The 22,498-nt window shown below is 47.7% G+C and overlaps 1 protein-coding gene across 1 annotated transcript in view; it reads right to left on the bottom strand.

Annotated features, from left to right (window-relative positions):
- The window catches only part of UBE2S (ubiquitin conjugating enzyme E2 S), a 32,136-nt gene extending 14,466 nt beyond the window's left edge, over positions 1-17,670 (bottom strand). The window contains exon 1 of the mRNA XM_087713915.1: positions 17,456-17,670. Within this exon, the coding sequence (XP_087570041.1) occupies positions 17,456-17,458 (3 nt within the window). The 5' untranslated portion in view covers positions 17,459-17,670. The remainder of the gene's footprint in view (positions 1-17,455) is intronic.
- Between the last annotated feature and the right edge of the window lie 4,828 nt (positions 17,671-22,498).

Raw genomic sequence — 22,498 nt, 5'->3', positions numbered from 1 at the left:
GCTGGACATCCCTTCTCTAGAGCAATGTTTCCCAAACATATGGGCACCAGGGACCAGTTCCGTAGAGAGGTTTTGCAGATCAGAGGGGGGCATGGTTTCATGTGCTGCCTGCATCCCACCGGGGATGGGGGTGTTTCATTAGTTTGAGTGTCCCAGTTTCTGGCATGCTGTGGACCGGTGCCGGTCCACAGATTGGGCGGTAGGGAGCTCTGCTCTAGAGAAAACCTCCGTGTCTGGTACTTTAATTATCTGATGCCTAACATTCTGTGAAGCCAGGATATGTGGAAATGGTTATCTTGCATGTGTTCAATAATCAGTCTGCGCTTTCTTGGCTCTGTAGACCCTCAGTTCTGTTCCTGGACTAATTCCTCAATGCTCCCACACAGCAGAGTGCAGTCTATTGAAAGCAGAACTTGCCTTTGCTATTTTACAGTTAACCTCTATATCAAATGGTCACTACTGAGGAGAGGTTGCTACCAAGATAACTAAACTGCGCTATTGCCTATAATTTTTGCGTTTTGTGATTTTGGATTCTGTTTATGAGGAGCAGGCAGGTGCATTCCTTATACCAGTGATGGCTAACCTTTTTTGGATTGCGTGCCAAAAGCAGGGGGAGCATGGTGTGTGTGTGTGTCATGCGCAGGCATGCCCACATCCATGATGCTATGCATGTGACCCTGGCACTCACCATCCTTACTTTTGGCCCGCAATGGACCCATTTTTCTCCTTCCCCAGGCTCCAGAGGTTGTCTAGGAGCCTGGAGAGGGTGAAAACAGCCTCCCCCCCACCGGAGGCCCTCCAGAGGGTTTAGGTTTCCCTGAAGGCTCCAGAGGGTGAAAAACGGTTGTACGGGCAACCCAGAAGTTCGGGAACAATGACTTCCGGTTTGTCCATAGGGCCGTTTGTTGCCCTCCAGAGCCTTCAGGGGGCTTCCCTGAAGCCTTGGAGGGTGAAAAAACGGCCCTAAGAGCAAGCTGAGACTTCCGGTTTGTCTGAAGGACCGTTTTTCACCCTTCAGGAGCTTTTAAGTCCATTCCTGAACTTCCGGTTTGCATGTTGGGTGTTTTTTTAGGGAAGCCTCCAGAGAACAAATAACAGCCTAAGTCAGCTGGCCAGCGTGCACATGTGTGCTGGAGCTGATAGGGCAACACCTCACACTGTTAGTTTCCGAAGGGTTAATGAAAACAGTCAAACACAGAAACGTTTTGAAATGCACTTTGTATTCTTCCTTCGGCACGAACTAACCAACAAAGCACTAAGACAATGAATAAATTGTCAGAGCTGCCACCCGATGCTCCCCACCACCTTTTATAGTTACTTAGTAATTAGAATAACCTGCACCTTGCGCATGCGCACACCCATCCCCTCACACCCATCCCCTCGTAACCCAAAACAAACACCACCTGGCAATTAATCATGGATTGTTGTCAAGTCAGTTATCACTAGCTTTGTAGATTTACTCAGCTGTTTGTGTAGGAATGAAGCCTGGTGAGTCTTGGCAGCTGGCCTGGGTTTTCTCCTATGAATGGCAGCTCCAGGCCTCTGGGCTGGCCGGACCTGACATGTGGCCCCCTACCACGGAAACAGCATTTGGGGAGCTACAAATTACAGTCAGTTAGGAATTAAAGCAATAGCAGTTAGACTTATATACCGCTTCATAGGACTTTCAGCCCTCTCTAAGCGGTTTACAGAGTCGGCATATTGCCCCCACAGTCTGGGTCCTCATTTCACCCACCTCGGAAGGATGGAAGGCTGAGTCAACCTTGAGTCGGTGATATTAGAACCGCTGAACTGCAGTTAACAGTCAGCTGAAATGGCCTGCAGTACTGCACTCTAACCACTGCGCCACCTCAGCTCTTTTTGAAGGACCCCTTTCCCCCCCGTTTTGTGGGATGTCTGCAGTGGAATCTCACTATCAGGTGGAGTGCCCTGCAGTCCTTGCTATGAACCCACGATGCCTCCGACAGGGGACAACCTTTCCATAAAACAAGGTATTGTAACCGTCCCGTGCCACCTGGTATCTAGTATATCTTGCACTACATAGTGCTGTTCCCCATCTGCAGTAACCAGGGCTGGTGGCTGTAGCAAGTTTCCTCTGATATCAGATGCCTGAACTGATCGGAGCAGGCTGCAGTGTAAGACTGGATGTGTTTTTCCCAGTAGAGGGGGGAGTCTTAACTGCATTGTGACCGGGTTAATAACTCGCACGATTGGGAAAGGCCCAATAAATTTGGACCTGTGTTTCTTATAAGGCAACGGCAACCTGAAATATTAATGGAGAGGTATATCCTCTGGCCTACGTGGAAAGGTCTTTGCGCCTTCTGCCTTTTATCGGCACTCTTTTTATATGTGGCAAAAGAGTGACATAACGCATCCCTCACCCCTTTCCAAACGTTTTGCATCCAGGTTATCCACTCCTGCGAGGTCATGTCATCTGAGCGTACATGAGGATACTCCGGAATTGGGGCGAACCCCTGCCCTGTAGCCACATGAAATGGGGTAAAGTAAAAGTACTCTGTACTTTTATGCACTGCATTGTTATATGCAACCTCTGCAAAGGGAAGGAGTTCAGCCCAATTGGTCTGTTAGTACTGGAGGTAACATCTTAAGTAGCGCTCCACCATCATGTTTGCTGTCTCCGCAGCACCATTGGTCGCGGGGTGGAAGGCTGTACTAAGTCCCTGTGAAGACCCCACCATTGCCATGAATCTGTGCCAGAACCGGGCAGTGAATTGCACTCCCTGACTGAAATTATCCTTTTGGGGATGCCATGGAGTCTATACACATGGGTAATGAACAGTTTGGCCAGCTTCCTAGCAGATGGAAGGCCAGTACATGCTACAAAATGAGCCTGCTTGGAGAACAGGTCTATTATCGTCCAAATGATTTTGTTCCCTTGGCTGTCCAGTAAATCTACGATGAAGTCCATAGCTATCTGTTCCCATGGCCAAATTGGATCTGCCACCTGCTGTAAAAGTCCAGGAGGCTGGCCAGGCCGGGCCTTCATGGTAGTGCAAACAACACAACTCCTTACATATTCCTCTATGTCCCTCCTCATGTGGGGACACCAGGACTGGTGATTTACTAAATGTAGAGTCTTGAGGAACTCAAAATGTCCAGCCAAGTGAACGTGGTGGCAGCGACGCAGCACGGCCACCCATACCACACTTGGTACATATAACTTCAACCCCTTCGAGGCAAAGTCCTCTCGCTATGTTAATAAAGTTTGATTTTCTTGAAACCACTAGTCCATTGGGAGTGCTGCTTTTATCACTCTGGAAAGGTACTCCCCCCTGGACATACAAGTTTGGTGCCGGTGCGCCCTGTTGAGTGGCTGGCACCCGAGGCTGTGAAGTCGGGATGATAACCTGCACAAAATCCTCCCTTTTATTATGATACTGTGGTTTGCGGGAGAGGGCATTGGCTAAGTTCTTGCCCCCCCCCCGGGTTATGCCCTTTGGACTGTAACATGATACCAATATAGATCAGCCACCCAGTCAGCAGCCTTTCCATCCATCACTGCCATCACCATGTCCCACTGCGTCGTATACGATCCATGTCATTTAACACCTGGCCTAAGAAGAGGGCCACTCGTCCTGGGCTACTGTCAAATGTAGCCAGTATTGCTGGTGGAACCTAGCATCCCATCACTCTGGGCCCATCAACAGCTGGAGAACCCCTCTGGGTAAGGAGAGGGTGAGGTGCAGAGATCTCTCGCACCGCTCATCTCCCGCAAATGTCCTGAGCAGCTTGGTGTAAACCTAGCCAAGGCAGCTGACCTCCTACTCTTGCGGTCCCTTGGGCACCATATTGTTCTGGATTGGTTATGCTGGACTGTCCAACGACTCCTCCTGCCTGTTGGGATCCAACCACTGCCACATCCATTAACTCGGAAGCCCACTGGCCCAAACTTTTCCTGCAGCATCTGTAGACTTGGGTTGTCCACCCCAGTGGTGTAACTCCAATTGTCATCTGAGCTGCGCCTTTCACGCCATTGGGCAAAATGGGTTCCAAAAGAGGTGAGCTGGGGAGCATGAGGCAGTAAACCTCTGTGATCCTGAGTCTCCGGCAAGTCCAGACACCAATCCCCTCCATGGGCTTGGCCCACATCGGCCTCCAGAGGTTCTGCTGTAGGCTTCCATGCCACCAAGTGGTCCTTAGATCTTAGATCCAATGGTGCCTCTCCTGCTGGCCCTGACACAACCTTCAGCAGAGTTGTAACAGTTGCCACGGCAGACTCCTCCAAGCCCCCAGCCTCCAACCCAAGCACTGTATCTTCAGCCTTGGTGTGAGCTCTGACAAACTATCAGGTTCCGAAGGGTTAATGAAAACAACCAGACACAGAAACTGTTTGAAATGCAGTTTGTATTCTTCCTTCGGCACGAACTGACCAACAAAGCACTAAGGAATAAATTGTCAGCGCTGCCACCCGGTGCTCCCCACCACCTTTTATAGTTACTTAGTAATTAGGATAACCTGCACCTCGCGCGTGAGCACACCCATCCCCACGTAACCCAAAACAAACAAACAAAAAACTTGCATAGAATCCATGATTCTGCTCCTGATGTTGATACGTAGCATCACAACCTCTGCAGAGCACCAAATTTCCTCCCGTGACTCCAGCTACTACTGTAGGTCATCCATGGAACTTGTTGATGAATCCTGCCTATCACCTCACTGTTAGTAGACACTCCATTGTGGATGGTTCTAAAGTGTCCAGCTTATATCTGGAGGATCAGAGCCTTCTCTGCACAGGTAAACCTCAACTTACAACAGTTCATTTAGTGACCATTCAAACTTACAACGGCACTGAAAAAGTGATTTATGATTGCTTTTCACATTTACAACTGCTGCAGCACCCCTATGGTCAAAATTTGCACACGTGGAAACTGACTCTATTTATGACGGTTGCAGTGTTCTAGGGTTATGTCATTAGTGTTACTACTTTAACAGCTGCAGTGATTCACTTAACAACTGTGGCATGAAAGGTCATAAAATGGGGCAAAATTCACTTAACAAATGTTTCACTTAGCAACATAAATGTTGAGCTCGGTTGTGGTAGTAAGTCGAGGACTACCTGTAATGAATTTTACATTATACTGAGGAGGCAAACTCCAGGGAATGACACCTGTGGGATAGTGTTAAGGCCTTCACAGAACCGTTTCAAGTAGGTTTCCTCTGCATGTCCCTATACTTTGTCTGTCTTGGTGCTCTGCCAGGCATCTTGTACTTTAGGCAGTTTATTCTGGATTATTCTACAAATGCTGGTAAAGATGTTTTTCTTGGCAGCTGAATGATAAATTATTCTGATAGACAAGACGAAGGCGATGCTTTTCAGGAAGTAAAGCCTGTACCACTTCATCATTCTCATTGAACCTCAACAGTGCCAGCAAGATGTAGGTCAGCAAGCTTAGTTTTAAGCCTGGTAGTAGATGGCTCTTCTCCAGGTTGACAAGAGAAGCTATGTAGTTGCAGCGTCCGAATGGTCATTTGGACGTCTTGCCGTGCCTGGACTGGAGTTGCGGAGTGGATAATTATGTCGTCTAGATAGCATTCTAGACGGATGGGACAGTTCCAGAGGTGGGCTGCCACCACTGCCAGGATCTTCGTGAAGGTCCTGGATGCCAACGAGAGGCCAAAGGGAAGGGCCTTGTACTGGTAGTACCTCCCATCGTAATAGAACCTCAGGAACCTCCTGTGGGCAGCATGGGTGGGGACATGTAGGTAGGCCTCCTTTAGATCTATGGATGTCAATAGATCTCTGTCTCACACAATCCAGGATGCATCTTGAACCTTCTGTAAGTCAGATGCTGATTCAGGCTTTTCAGGTCCAAGATTGCCCTCCACCCCCACCCCACCCCCCACCCCCAAATTCTTCAGGACTAGGAACAGTAAAGAATAGAATCCCTGCCTCTCCTGTTCCCTTGGGACAGGTTCTATGGCCACTATCTGGAGGAGATGGAGAATCTCCGCCTGCATGAGTTCCCTCTTTACAGGATTCTTCGGGGTCGGGCAACAAATGAATTTCCTTTGCGGAAAAGACAGGAACTCTAGGATTAGGCCCTTCCTGATTGTATTGAGGACCCACGAATCCGAGATGATCCTCTCCCACCTGTCGACGTACAATTGAAGCTAACCCCCTATGGGAGGGATCCTGTGATGGTCACTTGCCCCTACGGAACTGGCGGGAGTTGTTGTTGCCCCCACGAAATGACTTCCGAAAGAAATGCTGCTGCCTGTTACGTGACCCGAAAAAGTTCCTATCCTGAGTCCTATCGCCCCCTTGGTTGTAGGATCTCTGGTATGAAGAAGAAGAGGTGGACGCCTGTGCTGCGTCCTGGCCTCGAAAGGATTGCTTCCGGAAAGAACCAGAGCTCTTACGCTCGTTCTTTTTCAGCATGGCCAGAAGAATCTTGCATTTATCCTTAGTCTCAATGATAAATTTGCCCAGAGCCTCCCTGAACAACTGTCCTCCTTTGAAAGGATCAGAAGCCAGCTTCCACTTTGCCTTCATATCCACTTGCCAGTGGCGAAGCCACAGGAGGCGGTGAGAGGTTATGTTGGACGCTAGAGCCCTGGATGCAAACTTTGCTGCATTCAGCGAGGCATCAACTGAGTATTCCACAGCTGTAATGATTTTGCTGAGGTTGTGATGCTCCCGGGAGCCCCCGGAGGGAGGTCTGACCCTAAGCTGTCTCAGCCAGAGCAGAGAAGCTCTGGTGAAAAAGGATGCTGAGGTGGATGCCCTAATGGCCCAAGCGGCCGCCTGATGTGTCTTATGGCACACCTTCTCTGACCTCTAGTCTTTGGCTTTAAGACCCTCCAGAAGGTCAGCTGGTAGATTCGAATTAGAGGTCAAAGAGACCACCGGGGCATCCACCTCGGGCAATTTAAATGCTTCCTCCATCCTGCTCTTCACAGAGTAAAGGGGTTTATCCCCTCCGCTGGGATTGGTTAAGGTACCGGGCTGCACCCACTGTCTTTGGACTACGTCCATGAATAGATCTGGAACAGGGATCAATTCTTGAGTGAGGGCTGACTCCTTAAATAGACCTTCCTTGGGGTCTTTGGAGGAAGAAACTGGTCTGCTAGTAGGTTTAGGTGTAGAACCTAGCTCAGTGGCCGCCTTGGCCTTGTGGAGTATAGACTTAAACAGAGAGGGTTGGAAAAGGCCAGTAAAGGCCGGCTTATCTGGAGGAAGGTCTTCATCCTCCGATAGCTTGAATTCCTCAGCTTCCTCATCCTCCCAGTTATTTATTTATTATTTATTAATAAAATTTATAGGCCGCCCAATCCCGAAGGACTCCGGGTGGCTTACAAAAAGAAAAGGAAAAGAAATAATAAAAATAATAATAAAAATAAAAAAGACAGATTTAAAATCACAACACATGCATTCGCTCTGACCTCAACAGTGAGGTCAACAGCCCCAGGCCTGCCTGAATAGCCAGGTTTTAACAGCTTTTCTGAAGGCCATGAGAGTGGTTAAGGTCCGGATCTCTGGGGGTAGCTCATTCCAAAGGGTTGGAGCAGCCACAGAGAAGGCTCTCCTCTGGGGAGCCGCCAGCCGACATTGTCTGGCTGACGGCATCTGAAGGAGGCCCACTCTGTGGGATCTCACCAGCCGCTGGGAGGTATGTGGCAGTAGGCGGTCTCGCAGGTACACTGGCCCTAAGCCATGTAGGGTTTTAAAGATAATGACCAACACCTTGAATTGTGTCTGGAGACCAATAGGTAGCCAGTGCAGCTCGCGGAGGATAGGTGTAACAATATCGCTTGGGCGGCTGCATTCTGGACTAGCTGCAGTCTCCGAACACTTTTCAAGGGTAGCCCCATGTAGAGCGTCTTGCAGTAATCCAGCCTTGAGGTGACAAGGGCATGAGTAACCGTTTGAAGTGCCTCCCAATCCAAATACGGCCGCAATTGATGCACCAGGCGAACCTGGGCAAAGCCCCCCCTGGTCACATCTGACAGATGGTGTTCCAGTGTCAGTTGTGAATCCAGGAGGACCCCCAGATTGCGGGCCTTCTCTGAGGGGTGTAAGTTTTCACCCCCCAGGATTAAGGAAGGACTGCCTAGGCTGTCCTTCAGGGGCAGCATCCACAGCCACTCAGTCTTGTCAGGATTGAGTACAAGTTTGTTCACCCCCATCCAGATCCTGACAGCTTCCAGGCATCGGCACATCATGTCTGCTGCTACACTGAGCTGGCATTGAGCTGGCACAGGGCAGAGAGTTAGACTCGTCCGTGGCCACCGAAGTGCCCGGGAATGCTGGGGCCTGGTTAATGGTGGCTGTAGGGGACTGCTTGGTCTTAGAAGACCGGGGCTTAGGCGACTGTTTCTGCCTGATGCCCTCCGCTATGCCCTGGGAGATGGCCTCTCTCATTTCTGCGGATAAGGCGGGACCTTTATCTTCCCTAGGGCGATGCCTGATTGTAGGTCGCTTTCTGCTACATTCCCCTGAACCGGGCCTTTCCTCCCCAGGGAGCATGCCCTGGAAAGGTTCTAGTTCCTCCCTGAGAAAGGAACTGAGTGATTCCGGGTACCCCCAGGAAGCATCTGGAGAGGGTTCCCTTGAATCATCTTCCCCTATGGACGGTGACCTACTGTCCTGAATGGAAGGGGAGTTTCTTCCCTCACCTTGATCAGACGGTGGACCAAGTGGAAGGTCCCCTTGGTCAGGAGGAGAACGTGGCCTCTGGGTGTGAGATGCCTTTACCTCCACGGATTTATGTGGATGGGAACTCCCGCTGGCCTTATCAATGGTCCCTGAGGTCCCCGGGGAGGACTTCTTGGTGGTGCCCTTTCCCCCCTTTGGGCAGGGGATCCAGCCTACTGTGTTTGTTGGAGGGCCCTGCCTGCACCTCCTGTGCCTCCAAGTTGTTGTCAGCCATGCTGCCCGTAGGCACTAGATGGTGCAAATGACTCATGGACTCTGGCTGTGACTTGCAATAAGCGGACACCTGGCTCTGGCCAGTTGGCTCAAGTGCGCCCGCAGATTCTCTGTGGAGGAGAGGGCTGCCTAAAGGACTGGTCCCTTCCTCCAACCGCCCTCGGAGCTCCGAGCAATATCACAACTAGAGGGCAGAACTAGCCGGCGCCCCGGACTCGTTCCCACACCTCCCGGCACTAATCTGCGGCTGAGAGGCAATACAGATGATCTTCTCTTTCCCTGGCTCCAACGTGCTCCATGGCTAGTCGGAGTGAATCAAAATGGCAGCCGCTGCACGTGCAGCCTTCTCCCGCCAAACACCAGTAAGCGAAGCAAAAACACGTGAAAATGACCAAAAATGGCCACCAACATTGCCGGGCAGAAAATAAGTACCGCCAATGTCGTCCGATGCAGAATGCCCTCGTGACTTCCGACCTAGCAGCTGGGGTCTTAGTGTCGGGAAACGTCCCACCCCCCCCCCCTCACTCACCAGCCGCCACCGGACAAGCAACTCATGCATTCCAACCCTGCGTGCGACCAGCAGGGAAGCAAACGGCCCAGTAAGCCCCTCAGCAATAGGAAAACAATGATTTATTAAAATTCCTGTTCTCATAGGAAAACTCCAATGCAATAGTGGTCAAAATAATTCTGGGGAGAACAGTCTATCTGCTCTTGGACTGGAGAGCTCCCCTAGTTAGTCCTTACGGGCGGACTGAGTTTTTAAACTGGGAATATGGGAGGTAAAGGGAGGCATGGTCAAAGAAAATTTCACTCAGTCCAAGGGCAGATAAACTGTGTTAACCCATGCTTGGACTCTCCAAGCAGCGCATTGGAGAAAGGAGGTGCATTGAGAAAGTCTTGTTATAGGTAATTAGCAGAAAGTTGTACGTGGTCATGAGGCCATGTGTTGTACAGGTCTGCAGTAAGATAGCCCATTATTGCTACATTTGCCCATTCCATGTCTGCTTGCCAGACAGCAGAATTGCACCCTATTCTTGCCTTAAAGTGTTGAGTTATCCTCCCCCTCTGTATACCATCTAGTACGGACTTTGCGAACCTGCGCAACCTTTCTAATTTTATTTTAAATAGGTATGTTGAGTGCATGGGATTGCATGGGATGATATGAATGATCTCACTTTTATTACTATTACTGTTGTAACTTTGTGTTTTAATTATTTCGTGAGGATTGTTTGAGTGAGAGTTTGGGTATGACTGATTCGGAGGACCTGCCGGGGTATGCGGGGGTCATCGGGGTGGTTGGGGGGACCACAACCACGGGTGAGGGTCGGAGCATTGCGGTCATGACAGGGAGAGGCAGATATGGCGGGGACTTTAGGGCAGGCCATCATCGGGGAAGGAGGGCTCGCTGTGTCATAAAGATCCCTCCTTCCGGCCCTAGGAGTCCCACTCCAAGGTCAGATGGCGCGGGTGTTCAGGACCCTGGTTTCAGGCTGCTGACGCTAAATGCCAGGTCTGTTGTTCATAAGGCCCCCCTCATCCGGGACTTGATAACTGATGAGGGCGCAGACCTGGCATGTATTACTGAAACATGGCTGGGCCCTGAGGGAGGAGTCCCCCTCGTCGAGATGTGCCCAGCCGGATTTCAGGTGCTACACCAGCCGAGAGCCCAGGGAAGGGGTGGCGGTGTGGCTATTGTAGTCCGGGAGTCTTTAGTACCTCGTAGGATCCCTGCTCCGGAGTTTGTCGGGTGTGAGTCCCTGCTAGTGAAGTTGGACCTCAAGGGTCAAGTGGGTTTGCTGCTTACGTACCTGCCTCCCAACTACGTTGCAGCAGCCCTCCCCTCGCTCCTCGAGTCAGTAGCCGAGCTAGCGGTTGAGTTCCCTAGACTTATAGTTCTGGGGGACTTTAACTTGCCTTCGCTCGGTGAACACTCTGATGGAGCGCAGGAGTTCATGGCTTCCATGACAGCCATGGGCTTGACTCAAGTAATTCGAGGCCCAACTCACTCAGCGGGTCACACGCTTGACCTCGTATTCCTCTCGGAGCAGTGGAGTTACGATCTTGGTCTGAGGGGTAATGAGATCATACCCCTGTCGTGGTCAGACCACTACCTACTGAGGCTAGACTTCCGGAGGCCAAACCCCCACCGTAGGGAGGAGGAACCGACCAGCTGGTTCCGCCCCAAGCGACTGATGGATCCTGTTAGGTTCCAGACGGAGCTTGGGGTTATTCCTGATACCCTCGCCCACAGTTCGGCGGAGACCCTCGTCGCTGCCTGGCACTCGGCAGCTTCGGAGTCTCTAGACCGGATTGCGCCGCTACGGCCCCTCCGGGTCAGCGGCCCCCGGAGGCCTCCTTGGTTTACTGAGGAGCTCCGGGAGGTAAAGCGCCGGAGGAGACGCCTAGAGCAGTCGTGGAGGTCCGATAGGTCCGAGTCGAAACGGGCACTTTTGACAGCATGCACCAAGGAGTATATTCGGACCTTAAGAACAACAAAAAGAACATACATTGCCTCCTTGGTAGCGTCCGCCGAGTCCCGCCCAGCCGCCCTGTTTAGGATAACCCGCTCCCTCCTAAATAGGAGGGAGACGGGGGACTCCTTACAGGGTAAGGCTGAGGAGTATGTCCAGTTCTTGGCGGACAAAGTTGCCCGGTTTCGAGCGGACCTGGACTCCACCCCAGTAGATCCAGCCGAGACACAAGGAGAAAACTTGGCAAACCATCTCTGGGTTGAGTTTCAGGAAGTTGCCTCTGGGGATGTGGACAAGGCTATGCGAGCTGTGAGTACCTCCACCTGCATACTGGACCCGTGTCCCTCCTGGCTGGTTGCCAACAGCAGTGAGGTGACACGAGGCTGGATCCAGGCGGTTGTTACCGCTTCTCTTCGGGAGGGGTACTTTCCCACCGCGCTTAAGACAGCGGTGGTAAGACCCCTCCTGAAGAAGCCGTCTCTGGATCCAGCTGTTCTTAATAACTATCGTCCAGTCTCCAACCTCCCCTTTGTAGGGAAGGTTGTTGAGAAGGTGGTGGCTCTCCAGCTTCAGCGTACCTTGGAGGAAGCTAACTATCTTGACCCCTTCCAGTCTGGCTTCAGACCCGGTTACAGCACAGAAACCGCTTTGGTCGCATTGACTGATGATCTCTGGAGAGCTAGGGATGGAGGCCATGCTTCCATCCTAGTTCTCCTGGACCTCTCAGCGGCTTTCGATACCATCGACCATGGTATCCTTCTGCGACGACTGCGGGAGATAGGGGTGGGCGGCACTGTCTTGCAGTGGTTCTCCTCCTATCTCTCGGACAGGTCGCAGTCGGTGTTAGTGGGGGGGCAGAGATCGTCCCTGAGGCCCCTAACTTATGGGGTGCCGCAGGGGTCGGTCCTATCCCCCCTACTATTTAACATTTACATGAAACCGCTAGGCGAGATCATCCGAAGGCACGGGATAAAATATCACCAATATGCGGATGATACACAGTTGTATCTGTCCGCCCCGTGCCAACTCAATGAAGCGGTGGACGTGATGAACCGGGGACTGGAAGCCGTTAAAGACTGGATGAGAGCAAACAAGCTGATACTCAACCCAGACAAGACCGAGTGGCTGTTGTGTTTCCCTCCCAAAAATTTGACCACCATACCATCACTCAGGCTGGGGGGACAAAATTTAAACCCCTCAGAAAGGGCCCGCAACTTGGGAGTCCTCCTGGATTCACAGCTAACTTTTGACCACCATCTCTCAGCTGTGACCAGGGGGGCATTTGCCCAGGTTCGCCTGGTGCGCCAGTTGCGGCCCTACCTGAATCGGGAGGCCCTCACAACAGTCACTCGAGCCCTTGTGATCTCTAGGCTGGAATACTGTAATGTGCTCTACATGGGGCTGCCCTTGAAGAGCATCCGAAGACTACAGCTAGTCCAGAATGCGGCCGCGCGAGTGATCGTGGGCGCACCACGGTTCGCCCACATAACACCGATCCTCCGTGAGCTGCACTGGCTACCTGTTGGTCTCCGGGTGCACTTCAAGGTCCTACTCACCACCTATAAAGCGCTCCATGGTAGTGGATCTGGCTATTTGAGAGACCGCCTTCTGCCAATTACCTCCCTGCGTCCCATCAGATCGCATAGAGTTGGCCTCCTCCGTATTCCATCCGCCAGTCAGTGCCGACTGGCGACTACTCGGAGGAGAGCCTTCTCTGTTGCGGCTCCGACACTATGGAACAATCTCCCCGTGGAGATTCGTACCCTCACCACCGTCCAGGCCTTCCGCACAGCCCTCAAGAACTGGCTAACCCGTCAGGCCTGGGGATAATCTTATTTCGCCCCTCCCGAATGCTGAGTGAATGTTGAGTTTTATTGTCTAATTTACTTTGTGCACATTTCTTTTTTCGTATTGTCCTACACTCCCCTTTCTTTTTGATTGTAAGCCGCCCTGAGTCCCCTCAGGGAAAAGGGCGGCCTATAAATAAATAAAACAAACAAACAAACAAACAAACAGTTAGAATCAGGGCAGAGCAGTTTCAAATCCTTTCCTGTGCTAATCACTTATTCTGAATTTAATCTATCCCACAGGTTCTTACTAATCAACTATCATAAACAATTTATTATTTGCCTCTTGGTATGTCCATGAGACTAAAAGATTGTGTGCGTGCACACACATGAAAGGATGGGAGGGGATGGCATGTACAGTAATTTACAATTTGAAGCACACTATTTTGCTTAATAGTCAATATTTGAAACAGGCAGACTACCACTTTGAAAGTATTTTTAAGCTCATTTTGAATGCCACATGATTGTTTCAAATGTCAAATATTTTACACACCTCTGAGAGAAGAGATTCTCCCTTTAAACAAATACAGAGCATTCATAATGAGCCACCTTTTTCAGGCCCTAGAATTCATCCTGGGATTTTGCATAGTTGTTGTTTTTTTTAAAAAATGTCCAACATCTAACTTCCAAGACTTCTAAAACTTTTAAAAAACAAATTTTAAAATAAAACTTGAAAGGCTGTATTGCAAGGTTCCACAAGCACCATCTGAAATTGTAGAACTTAAGGCATCCTGGTGTCATTCTGCCAATCATGCAAAAATTAGATTGCATGATGAGGGAACAGAAAATCAGCTTGCACCCACCTATCCCTTGCACTGAACAAGGGCCAGAATTTTGTAACATCTACAGAAGCTTTACCCTTTTCAGGTAGTCCTCGACTTACAGTAGTTTATTTAGTGACCATTCAAAGTTACAACTGCACTGTAAAAAGTGAGTTATGACCGTTTTTCAAAGTTTCAACCTTTCCAGTATCCATTCAGATGCTTGGCAACTGTTTCATACTTATGACCATTGCTGTGTCCCAAAATCATGTTCATCATCTTCTACGACCTTCTGACAAGCAAAGTCAAAGCCAGATTAATTTAACAACTGGGTTACTAACTTATCAACTGCAATAATTCACTTAACTAGTGAGGCAAGAAAGGTCATAAAATGGGGCAAAAGTCACTCAACAAATGTCTCACTTAACAGAAAGCTTGGGCTCAATTGTGGTCGTAAGTTGAGGACTACCTTTACTAAATTTTTGACATCTGTCAACTATACGTAATCACAAGGAAATCAGAAAGAATTCCAAGGGATTTCCCTGGCTTCAAACACTGAATGGGCCGCATACACTGCACACGAGTTACCAAGGGAAACTTACTGTACTTTGTGACATCAGACTATAGAAACCTCAGGTCTCTCACTTGCACTACAGGTACGTCCAACTATATTTCACTATCAGTTCTAGAATCTCAAATAAATATTTGAGAAATTGGCATTTTTAACCTTTCTGACAACTACATATTTTTGACAGTTTGATGACTAACCTGTTTAAGAAGTGGTTTAGTTCTAAAAACTAGATTTTTTAAAAATGATAATAAAATACAGAAAAGAGCAGGGCCTTTTGTACCATGACTTTTCTGCTTTCCCTGAAAGCTTACTGCTTCCATTTCAAGACCAGCCCTGGTTAATCTCTGTCATGGGCTTCCCTTTCTATATTTTTAATTTCACATTAATTTATTATCATAACCACAAGAGCTATTATGTCTGATGATGGAATGGTGAGAAACATTGTTACAATAACCATGGGTTGCACATTAAAATACCCCTTTGCCAAAGTGTAAATACAGCTACACACATTCTTGGGGCTTTGAACTAACCTAATGAAAAGCAGTACCTTAATACAGAATTTGACACTTGAAAAGGATAATCTACAGAGCTACTACTGTTGCCTAAGCAACAGTATTCTTTATTACTTATTTTCCTTTTGTGCCCACAAAATCTGATTTTTTTCAGAGACCGACTATTAAAAAAAAGTTACAGTACAACAATTTATCATCAATGATGGTAGAAATGACTGCACTTGTCTTATGTCAGTGACTTATAAAGTGACTATATAAACAGAAGCAGAATAACTCTGGATGTTTTGAGAATGCTCTCTCTTTGGAGCAAAAGCAAGACAAAAATATTGTACACTCAAATCCAGCACGGAGAATAATATAAAATACAGGTGTCAAACTTGTGGCATCATGTTGCCATCACGTGATGTTTTGCATGTTTTTCCCCTTCATGGGGCTGGGATGGGCGTGTCCTGCGCATGACCATCTGGCCCATGGGCCACCAGTTTGACACCTCTGACATAAAGCATACAGGCAAGATTGTTGTGGTTTCCTATCCTAACATTCTCAGTTTGCCTATATAGGCCAATAAAACTTTTTAAGTTAGAGTTTGTCCTTGTTTAGTGACAGTAATGAAAAAGTAACTCAATGACCAATCCTTGAATTTACTTCTCATATCTGTAAAGAAAAGAAAAGCTGAAATAAAATAGTTCTCCTGGTTTCACTTAATTCCTTTGCTTAACGAACAAGCTGCTGGATGCTAAGTAGGACTACCTGTACAAGAAAAGTGCTTTGTCCCCCCCACCCCCCTTTTTAGAACACACTTTAAAACAGCACTCAATGAAATCCAAATGCTCATGGGATGAAGTTATCAGAGAATCTAGTTCCATCTTACACCCAGAGGCATCTTCAATCTTCAGTGAAGTCCCCCTCTACTGCCATATATTTCTTGCCAAGTCTGACCCCTTGAGAAAAGGCAAAATTTAAATACACTTGAAAGCATGCAAAAGCTCAGAGCCCGCAGATTCCAATACCAAGGGAAAGGGTACGTGGAATAGTGCACACAATTGTGCATTGAAGAGAGCTAAAGGACTAAATGGATAGCAGAGCAAAAGACTTTTAATCTTTTGATCTTAAAACAGTATTGTTAATGAAACCATTAAGATTCACAGCTTTGATTACTGCAACTCACATTTACAGTGCTAATGAGTGAAAAAGTTGACATATATGGAATAAAGAATATTTGTAGCTCAGGGTTGATATGAGGGGTCTTTGGTGCTCTTTAAGCTTGCTGTTTTCTTGCAGACATTTCCTTACCCAAACTAGATAATATGATCAGCATCACTGCTAGCATCACTATCACTAACAAGCTCAGAGAGCACCAAGGACCCCTCAAATATGAAATATTCCTTTGAGAAAAGGGGCAACTTCTCATATCTGGCAGGAAGAAAACATGCAGTTACATAAATACCTGCCCAAAAGAAAAGAAAATGCACACCATTTTAACACTTATCCAGATGGTATTCTGTATCAATAAAGATGGTAGAAGTTTCCCAACACCATTGCATTCCAGAAAAATCAAACTTATTTATGTAGTGTTTAGAAATCTATTTTCCTTTCAATGGTTAGAAATCTACTTTTCTGTATAAGTAATTATGTTTTTTGAAAATATCCTCTGGTCTCCAGAAAATGTGTTTTCATAAGAACAAACAGTAAGATATGCCACGCTTGTTTCAGGGGAAGAACTTGGAGGGGACAATAAAGTTAGAACAAAGAAATAAAGAAGCATAATAATTTCAAACATTGGTTTGAAATGTGGCATTCTTCATGGACAGCCCATTGTATTTAAACCAAACTTTAATCTTCTTCAAACTATTTAAGCTGCAGAGATCTAAAATTTTAATTGAACATTCAGAAAGACTAAAGGCCATGCCACATCTCAAAAACAGTATTTGGGTCCATTTTCCTGCAATACTATCATGTCCCACCCCACAACCTTTTACTCAATTACCGACCAACATAGAAGTAGATCTCAGAAATGTTCTGCATCCAATACTGAAAGACGCCACTCTGTCCCAAAATAAAACTTTGGTAACTGTTCCCTCATTTTCAGTGTAGAAATCTAATGCTCATCCGAAGCCCAAAGATCATAAAATCTTGCACAAAGATTTTGGTCCTTAAGTTAGTAGCAGTACACTCAGGCACAAAAAGACACTCACTCCACATGCTACTGGATTTTTGAACTTCACACGTATGCCTGCGCAGCACAACCATGTAAGCTCTCCAGATTCTGCTTTTGGGAAAGAGTTCAAGTTCACCATCGGTTTACCCACACCCCAAGTTACCCATGTAAACCTACCCAGGTTCTGGGGAGTCCCAGAGACCAAGCGTCAAACTTCGAACAAGTGGGCAAGGAAAGCCACTCACCATTGTGTTGGGTCTGCACAGAGGTTGCAAAGTAGCTCGATTTACCCTGATCTCTGGAGGGCTCACATACGCGCCTTAATCGATACTTAGATCCCTTCTGATCAAGGAACCTATCCTTAATTGACTTGGGGGTTCAGACAGCCCCCACTGAATGGATGCTGGATCTTCTTGTTTAGGAAGTTTGCAAGTGTATATTTTTAGGATATTTTCCCCGTCACTCCCCCCCACCCCTTTCCTTCTTCCTCCTGCTTCCCCTCTGTGAGACACCCCCCCCTCCCAACTCAACTCTGCCACCCTCACTTTAATGAGGGTGGCCTCTGACCAACAAACGATTTTATAACCCTCGTTCAAGATCAGCCACACCCCTTTAGAACCCCGGCTACCCAATCAGGCCGGTTAGAACGGAGGGAGTCCGGGCCACCCCCCTCTCTTCTGGGGTCCTCTCCTCTCTGAGAACCGTTGACAACCAATGTCCGCGACAGTCGGCAGCCAATGGGGATAGGCGTAGTGGGGAGGCGGAGCTATGGAACTTGATTGGAGGAATTTGAATATGAACGCTTGGGCAAAGTGGCGTTTAAAGGGAAGGTGGTTATCTACTAACGGCCGTGAGAAGGAACTAGAGGAGGGGCGGGTTTCAAATTGTTCGATTGATGGGAAGCTTTGCCAATAGCATGCAAGCGTGGCCGAAAGGCGCTCGCGTAAGAAATCGCAATTTAGGTGGCCGCGCAGCCAATGGACGACAAAGTGGCCAGCGAGGAAAGCCTTTTTAATCCTCTTATTCAAACAAAGCGGGCAGGGTCCTAATTGGTCAAAGGGAAAAAAATAATCCCACCCACCAGGCAGAAGACGCATCTAATTAAAACTGAGAACGAAAAATAAATGTTGATACAGTACTGATAATAATGCACAGGGCGGGGAATGCAATGAGGTTTTGACAGGAAAAGCAAAACAAAACTGCTCAGGCATAACAATTCGGGTTTTACACACATCTCCCCTTCTGAATACGATTGCTTCAACCTTCCTGTGCGCTGGGACTACAACTCCCAGAATCCTCAGGGCATTTCGAACTGGGACAGGTTGAATTTCAAAATACATGAAGGGCAGCAGATTGGGAAAACGAATAAAGTTCGAAAGTCGTTCCTCTGCTCCGCTGCCTTGAGCAGCTCGATCCCCAGCTTCTTTAATATCTCGCAGGAAGACAAATTATGCAAAACAAGACTTGAAGCCAGATACCCATTGCAACGTGTTTGAAGATGCTTTGTCCAACTCTTGCATTGAAAGAATATATAATTAAATTTACATTTTACATTATCAGATCCTCTTTCCCAGTGCAATTTCCTTTGTCTGGCATATTTATCCTATATTTTTGAAGTGAACAGAGAAATGCAGCACACCATGTGGTGAATTACAGAGAGTCTTTTACAACCACAATTGAAGCCACAATTTCCATTGGTAAGCAACATCTATGTGTCATTTAGGTTTTGCCACATTTTACAACCTTTCTTGCCACAGCTGTTAAGGGAATCAGTGCAGTCGTTAAGTTAGTAACATAGTTGTTAAGTGAATCTTGCTTCCCTATTATTTTGCTTGTTGGGAGGTCACAAAAAGTGATCACATGACCCTGGGGCACTACAACTGTCATAAATAGGAGCCAGTTGCCATGCCTCCCCATTTTGATCACATGACCACGAGGATACTGCAACAATCATAAGTGTGAAAAATGATCATAAATCATTTTTTTCAGTGCCGTTGTTACTTTGGATGGTCACTAAATGAATAATTATAAGTCAAGGACTACCTGTACGCTTACAGCAGTGTTTCTGAGCTATAGTGATTTTAAATTGTGTGGACTTCAACTACCATGCTGGCTGGAGAATTCTGGGAGTTGAAGTCCACACAACTTAAAATCTCTAAAGCTCAGAAACATTACTTTAGAGTGAAATGGATTTAGGCATCAAGGAACTCTTGAAAACCTGGCATGCAGGGCAACGAACAAGATGCCACTAAAGGACAACATTATGAATTAATTGGAAACAGAAATGGCAATAACATCCCACAAGTAATTATGATTCAAACCCTGTTATTGGGAACATGCTCTGAATTTTATAACTTTCAAGAAATATTCATAACATTAGCGTAGAATGCAAGCCTCCATAAACAAACATCACATTGATTTTACTGTGCAATAAGGAAAATGCTATACTCTTTATTCTTCCAATTAGTACAGAATTCATAATTGATCATTCTTGGAATAAATTGAATTAAAGAAATTGCAACTTTCTGGATAGGTTTTGGACACAGAAATATGAAAAATATGTCTGATGATGTCTTGGGAGAATGGATTTCATATTAAATTCAATAGGGTAAATGGATTAGTAGATTGCAATGTAAGGGGCAGAGCAAATATTAACATTAGCTGGTGTCATCGTGCAAAATGTACATATTGCTTTTTGCCCAAAAATCTTTCCAAAGAATAACTTTAAAAAAAAATGTTCATAAGGTCTACCAAGTCCAGGTTGCAAAATTCAAGGTGACCCATATGAATAAGGCATGTGTGTGTTTGTGTGTGTTTGTGTGTATCTCCAGCAATTTCAACAGCCAACTGAATAAATGTTCTTGCACAGGAACAGAAAATTCAAGTGCAAAACCCAAGAGAAGGTTTAAAGGCCACCCTCTCTCAGCTCTTTGTGGTCAGTTACCCATGTTTGGTGGTTCTGCTTCATCAATAAATGGACCCTCTTTCCAATCAGCCTCCAGCTTCCATTTTGTTTCCAGTGCCTTTCTCCCCCTTGGAACTGAACCAGATGGATATTTCTACCAGCACTTCTTCTGTAGGTGTGGCCTACTTTGTGGGAGTAACTTGCCGGCCATGTGACCGAGTGGAAGTGGCTTGCCAGCCATGTGACCAGGTGGGAGTGCCTTGCCAGCCATGTGACTGGTGTGGCCAACTTGTAAAATGTGGTGAAACTCACATAGCAATGCTCTTGCTTAGCAACCAAAATGTTGGCTCAGAAACTCTGGCATTTGAAGCACACAAGTCTTAAAGCTGTCAAGTTACAAGACCCTTGCACCCCTAACCTGGTAAATCTTGAACCGGAGTCAAATAAGATGACATAATGGCTAAACAATTAACTGTTTATTAACTAAGCAACTCAACAATGACATACAACAGATTACCTCTGGACCCCGTCTGACCGTAGCTGTCAGATGGGCATCCAATCAACTAGCAGCTTTTCTCCGCAGTCCTAAAGTATTTTCTCCGCAGTCCTAAAGTATTTTCTTCCGCAGTCCTAAACAAATGCTGGTCATAAGTCCGGGGACATAACACTGCTTTCCCCCTGATTGTGCACACGTAGTCTTGTAAATATGTGGGGCGACGGTGCACCCTCCCAGAATGGAGAGGTTGGAAAAGAAGAAGGAGTATCTTCTGTAGACGGCATTGGTGATGACGCAGGAGGTTCTACAACAGCAGGAACCCCCATCCCCAGAGTGTGGCGTGTACCTCTAGGTAAGTCGTCTGTCAAGATCGTATCAAGCGGCACAGTACTCAGCTGTACAGGTGGTGGAGTGTCTTGCCGGCAGACGGTGTCTGGTAGATCAGGAATGGTAGGAATTGCCAGAAAACTCTATAGCTCCTCAGGAATTCGGCAGCGCAGGTGATTCACATGGCGCCACCCAAATTGTCCATCCACGAGCTGGACCCTGTAGGAACAGGGTCCAGTTACATGGGTCACCCACCCCGGTAGCCATGTAGGGTCCCCCGTGAAATTTTGCGTGTACACTCCTACCCCCACAGAAAAACTCCTAGGTGAGGGAGGTTCATTAAGAGGTCAGTTAGTAGCATAGGAAGGGTGAAGGCGGTCCAGAGTGGTCCAAAGCCGCCATCCCATTAATATTTCAGCGGGGCGTTTACCCGTGACCTGGCATGGGGTTGTATGTTGAGCGATCAGGTAGTGGCAATCTTAGTTGCCCAGCTGCACTGGGTCAATCGGCTTAATGCATCTTTAGTGGATTGGAAGGCCCTTTCAGCCAGCCCGTTCCCCGCAGGGTGGTATGGAGCCACCATAACATGCCGGATACCCAGACTGGGAAGATAAGTTTGGAACGAGGAGGAAACAAATTGTGGACCATTGTCGGACATTAATGTGTCCGGCAAACCATGGGTTGCGAACAGCCCAATAAGTACCCGGCTACTGGCTTTGGAAGTGGTGGAGTGCATGGGGAACAATTCGACCCAATTCGCACCACTACTAATAAGGTTTGTCCTAAAAAGGGTCCCGCAAAATCAACGTGGATTCGGGACCACAGGGCCTGGGGAGATACTCACTCCTGTACCAAGGTAGCTGGCGGAGCCCGCCAGATCTGTTGACAAAGATGACAACGCTGAACCCAGTCCTCGATATCACCATCCATGTTGGGCCACCAGACATAGCTGCAGCCTAATGACTTCATCCGCACTATGCCTGGATGGCCCTCATGGAGTTGGATGAGGATCTGATGTCGGAGGTCCAAGGGAACCATGATCCTGGCACCCCACAACAGACAGCCTTGCAATTCAGACAGCTCCATATGCCGCCGGTAGAATGGAAGAAATTCAGGGGTTATGTTTCTGGGTGGCTATCCCCAGCGGACCCAGTCCAGTACTCGGAGAAGGACCCTATCCATCTTTGAGCATTGGGCAATATCCGCTGCAGACAGTGGCAATTCCAGGTCATCCACAAGGAGGACCTGTGATGAGGCAGCTGGGTCAGCCACGAGTGTAGGTAATGGGCACGGCTCAGGACGTCCGCATGTCCCATTTCCTTACCCAGGAAGTGCACCAAGGTATAAGAATACGCCGCCAAAAATTCTGCCCACTGTGACATCCGTGGTGATAGAATTTGTGGCGTAGGCTTGTGGTCGGTCACTAACTGGAACAAACGGCTGTAAAGGTAATGGTGAATTTTTTTTACTCCCGCAACAGCCTCCAAAGCCTCTTTATCGATTTGGCTGTACTTACATTCAACCTTCAATAAAGTGTGGGTGTAGTAAGCGATAGGGGCC

The sequence above is a fragment of the Thamnophis sirtalis genome, unplaced genomic scaffold, assembly GCF_051295495.1.
Source record: "Thamnophis sirtalis isolate CommonGarterSnake01/CBP01778 unplaced genomic scaffold, rThaSir2_p1.2 scaffold_4, whole genome shotgun sequence".
NCBI lineage: Eukaryota > Metazoa > Chordata > Lepidosauria > Squamata > Natricidae > Thamnophis > Thamnophis sirtalis.
The sequence above is the reverse complement of the archived record's forward strand: the minus strand, read 5'-3'. Positions and strand labels throughout refer to the sequence as shown.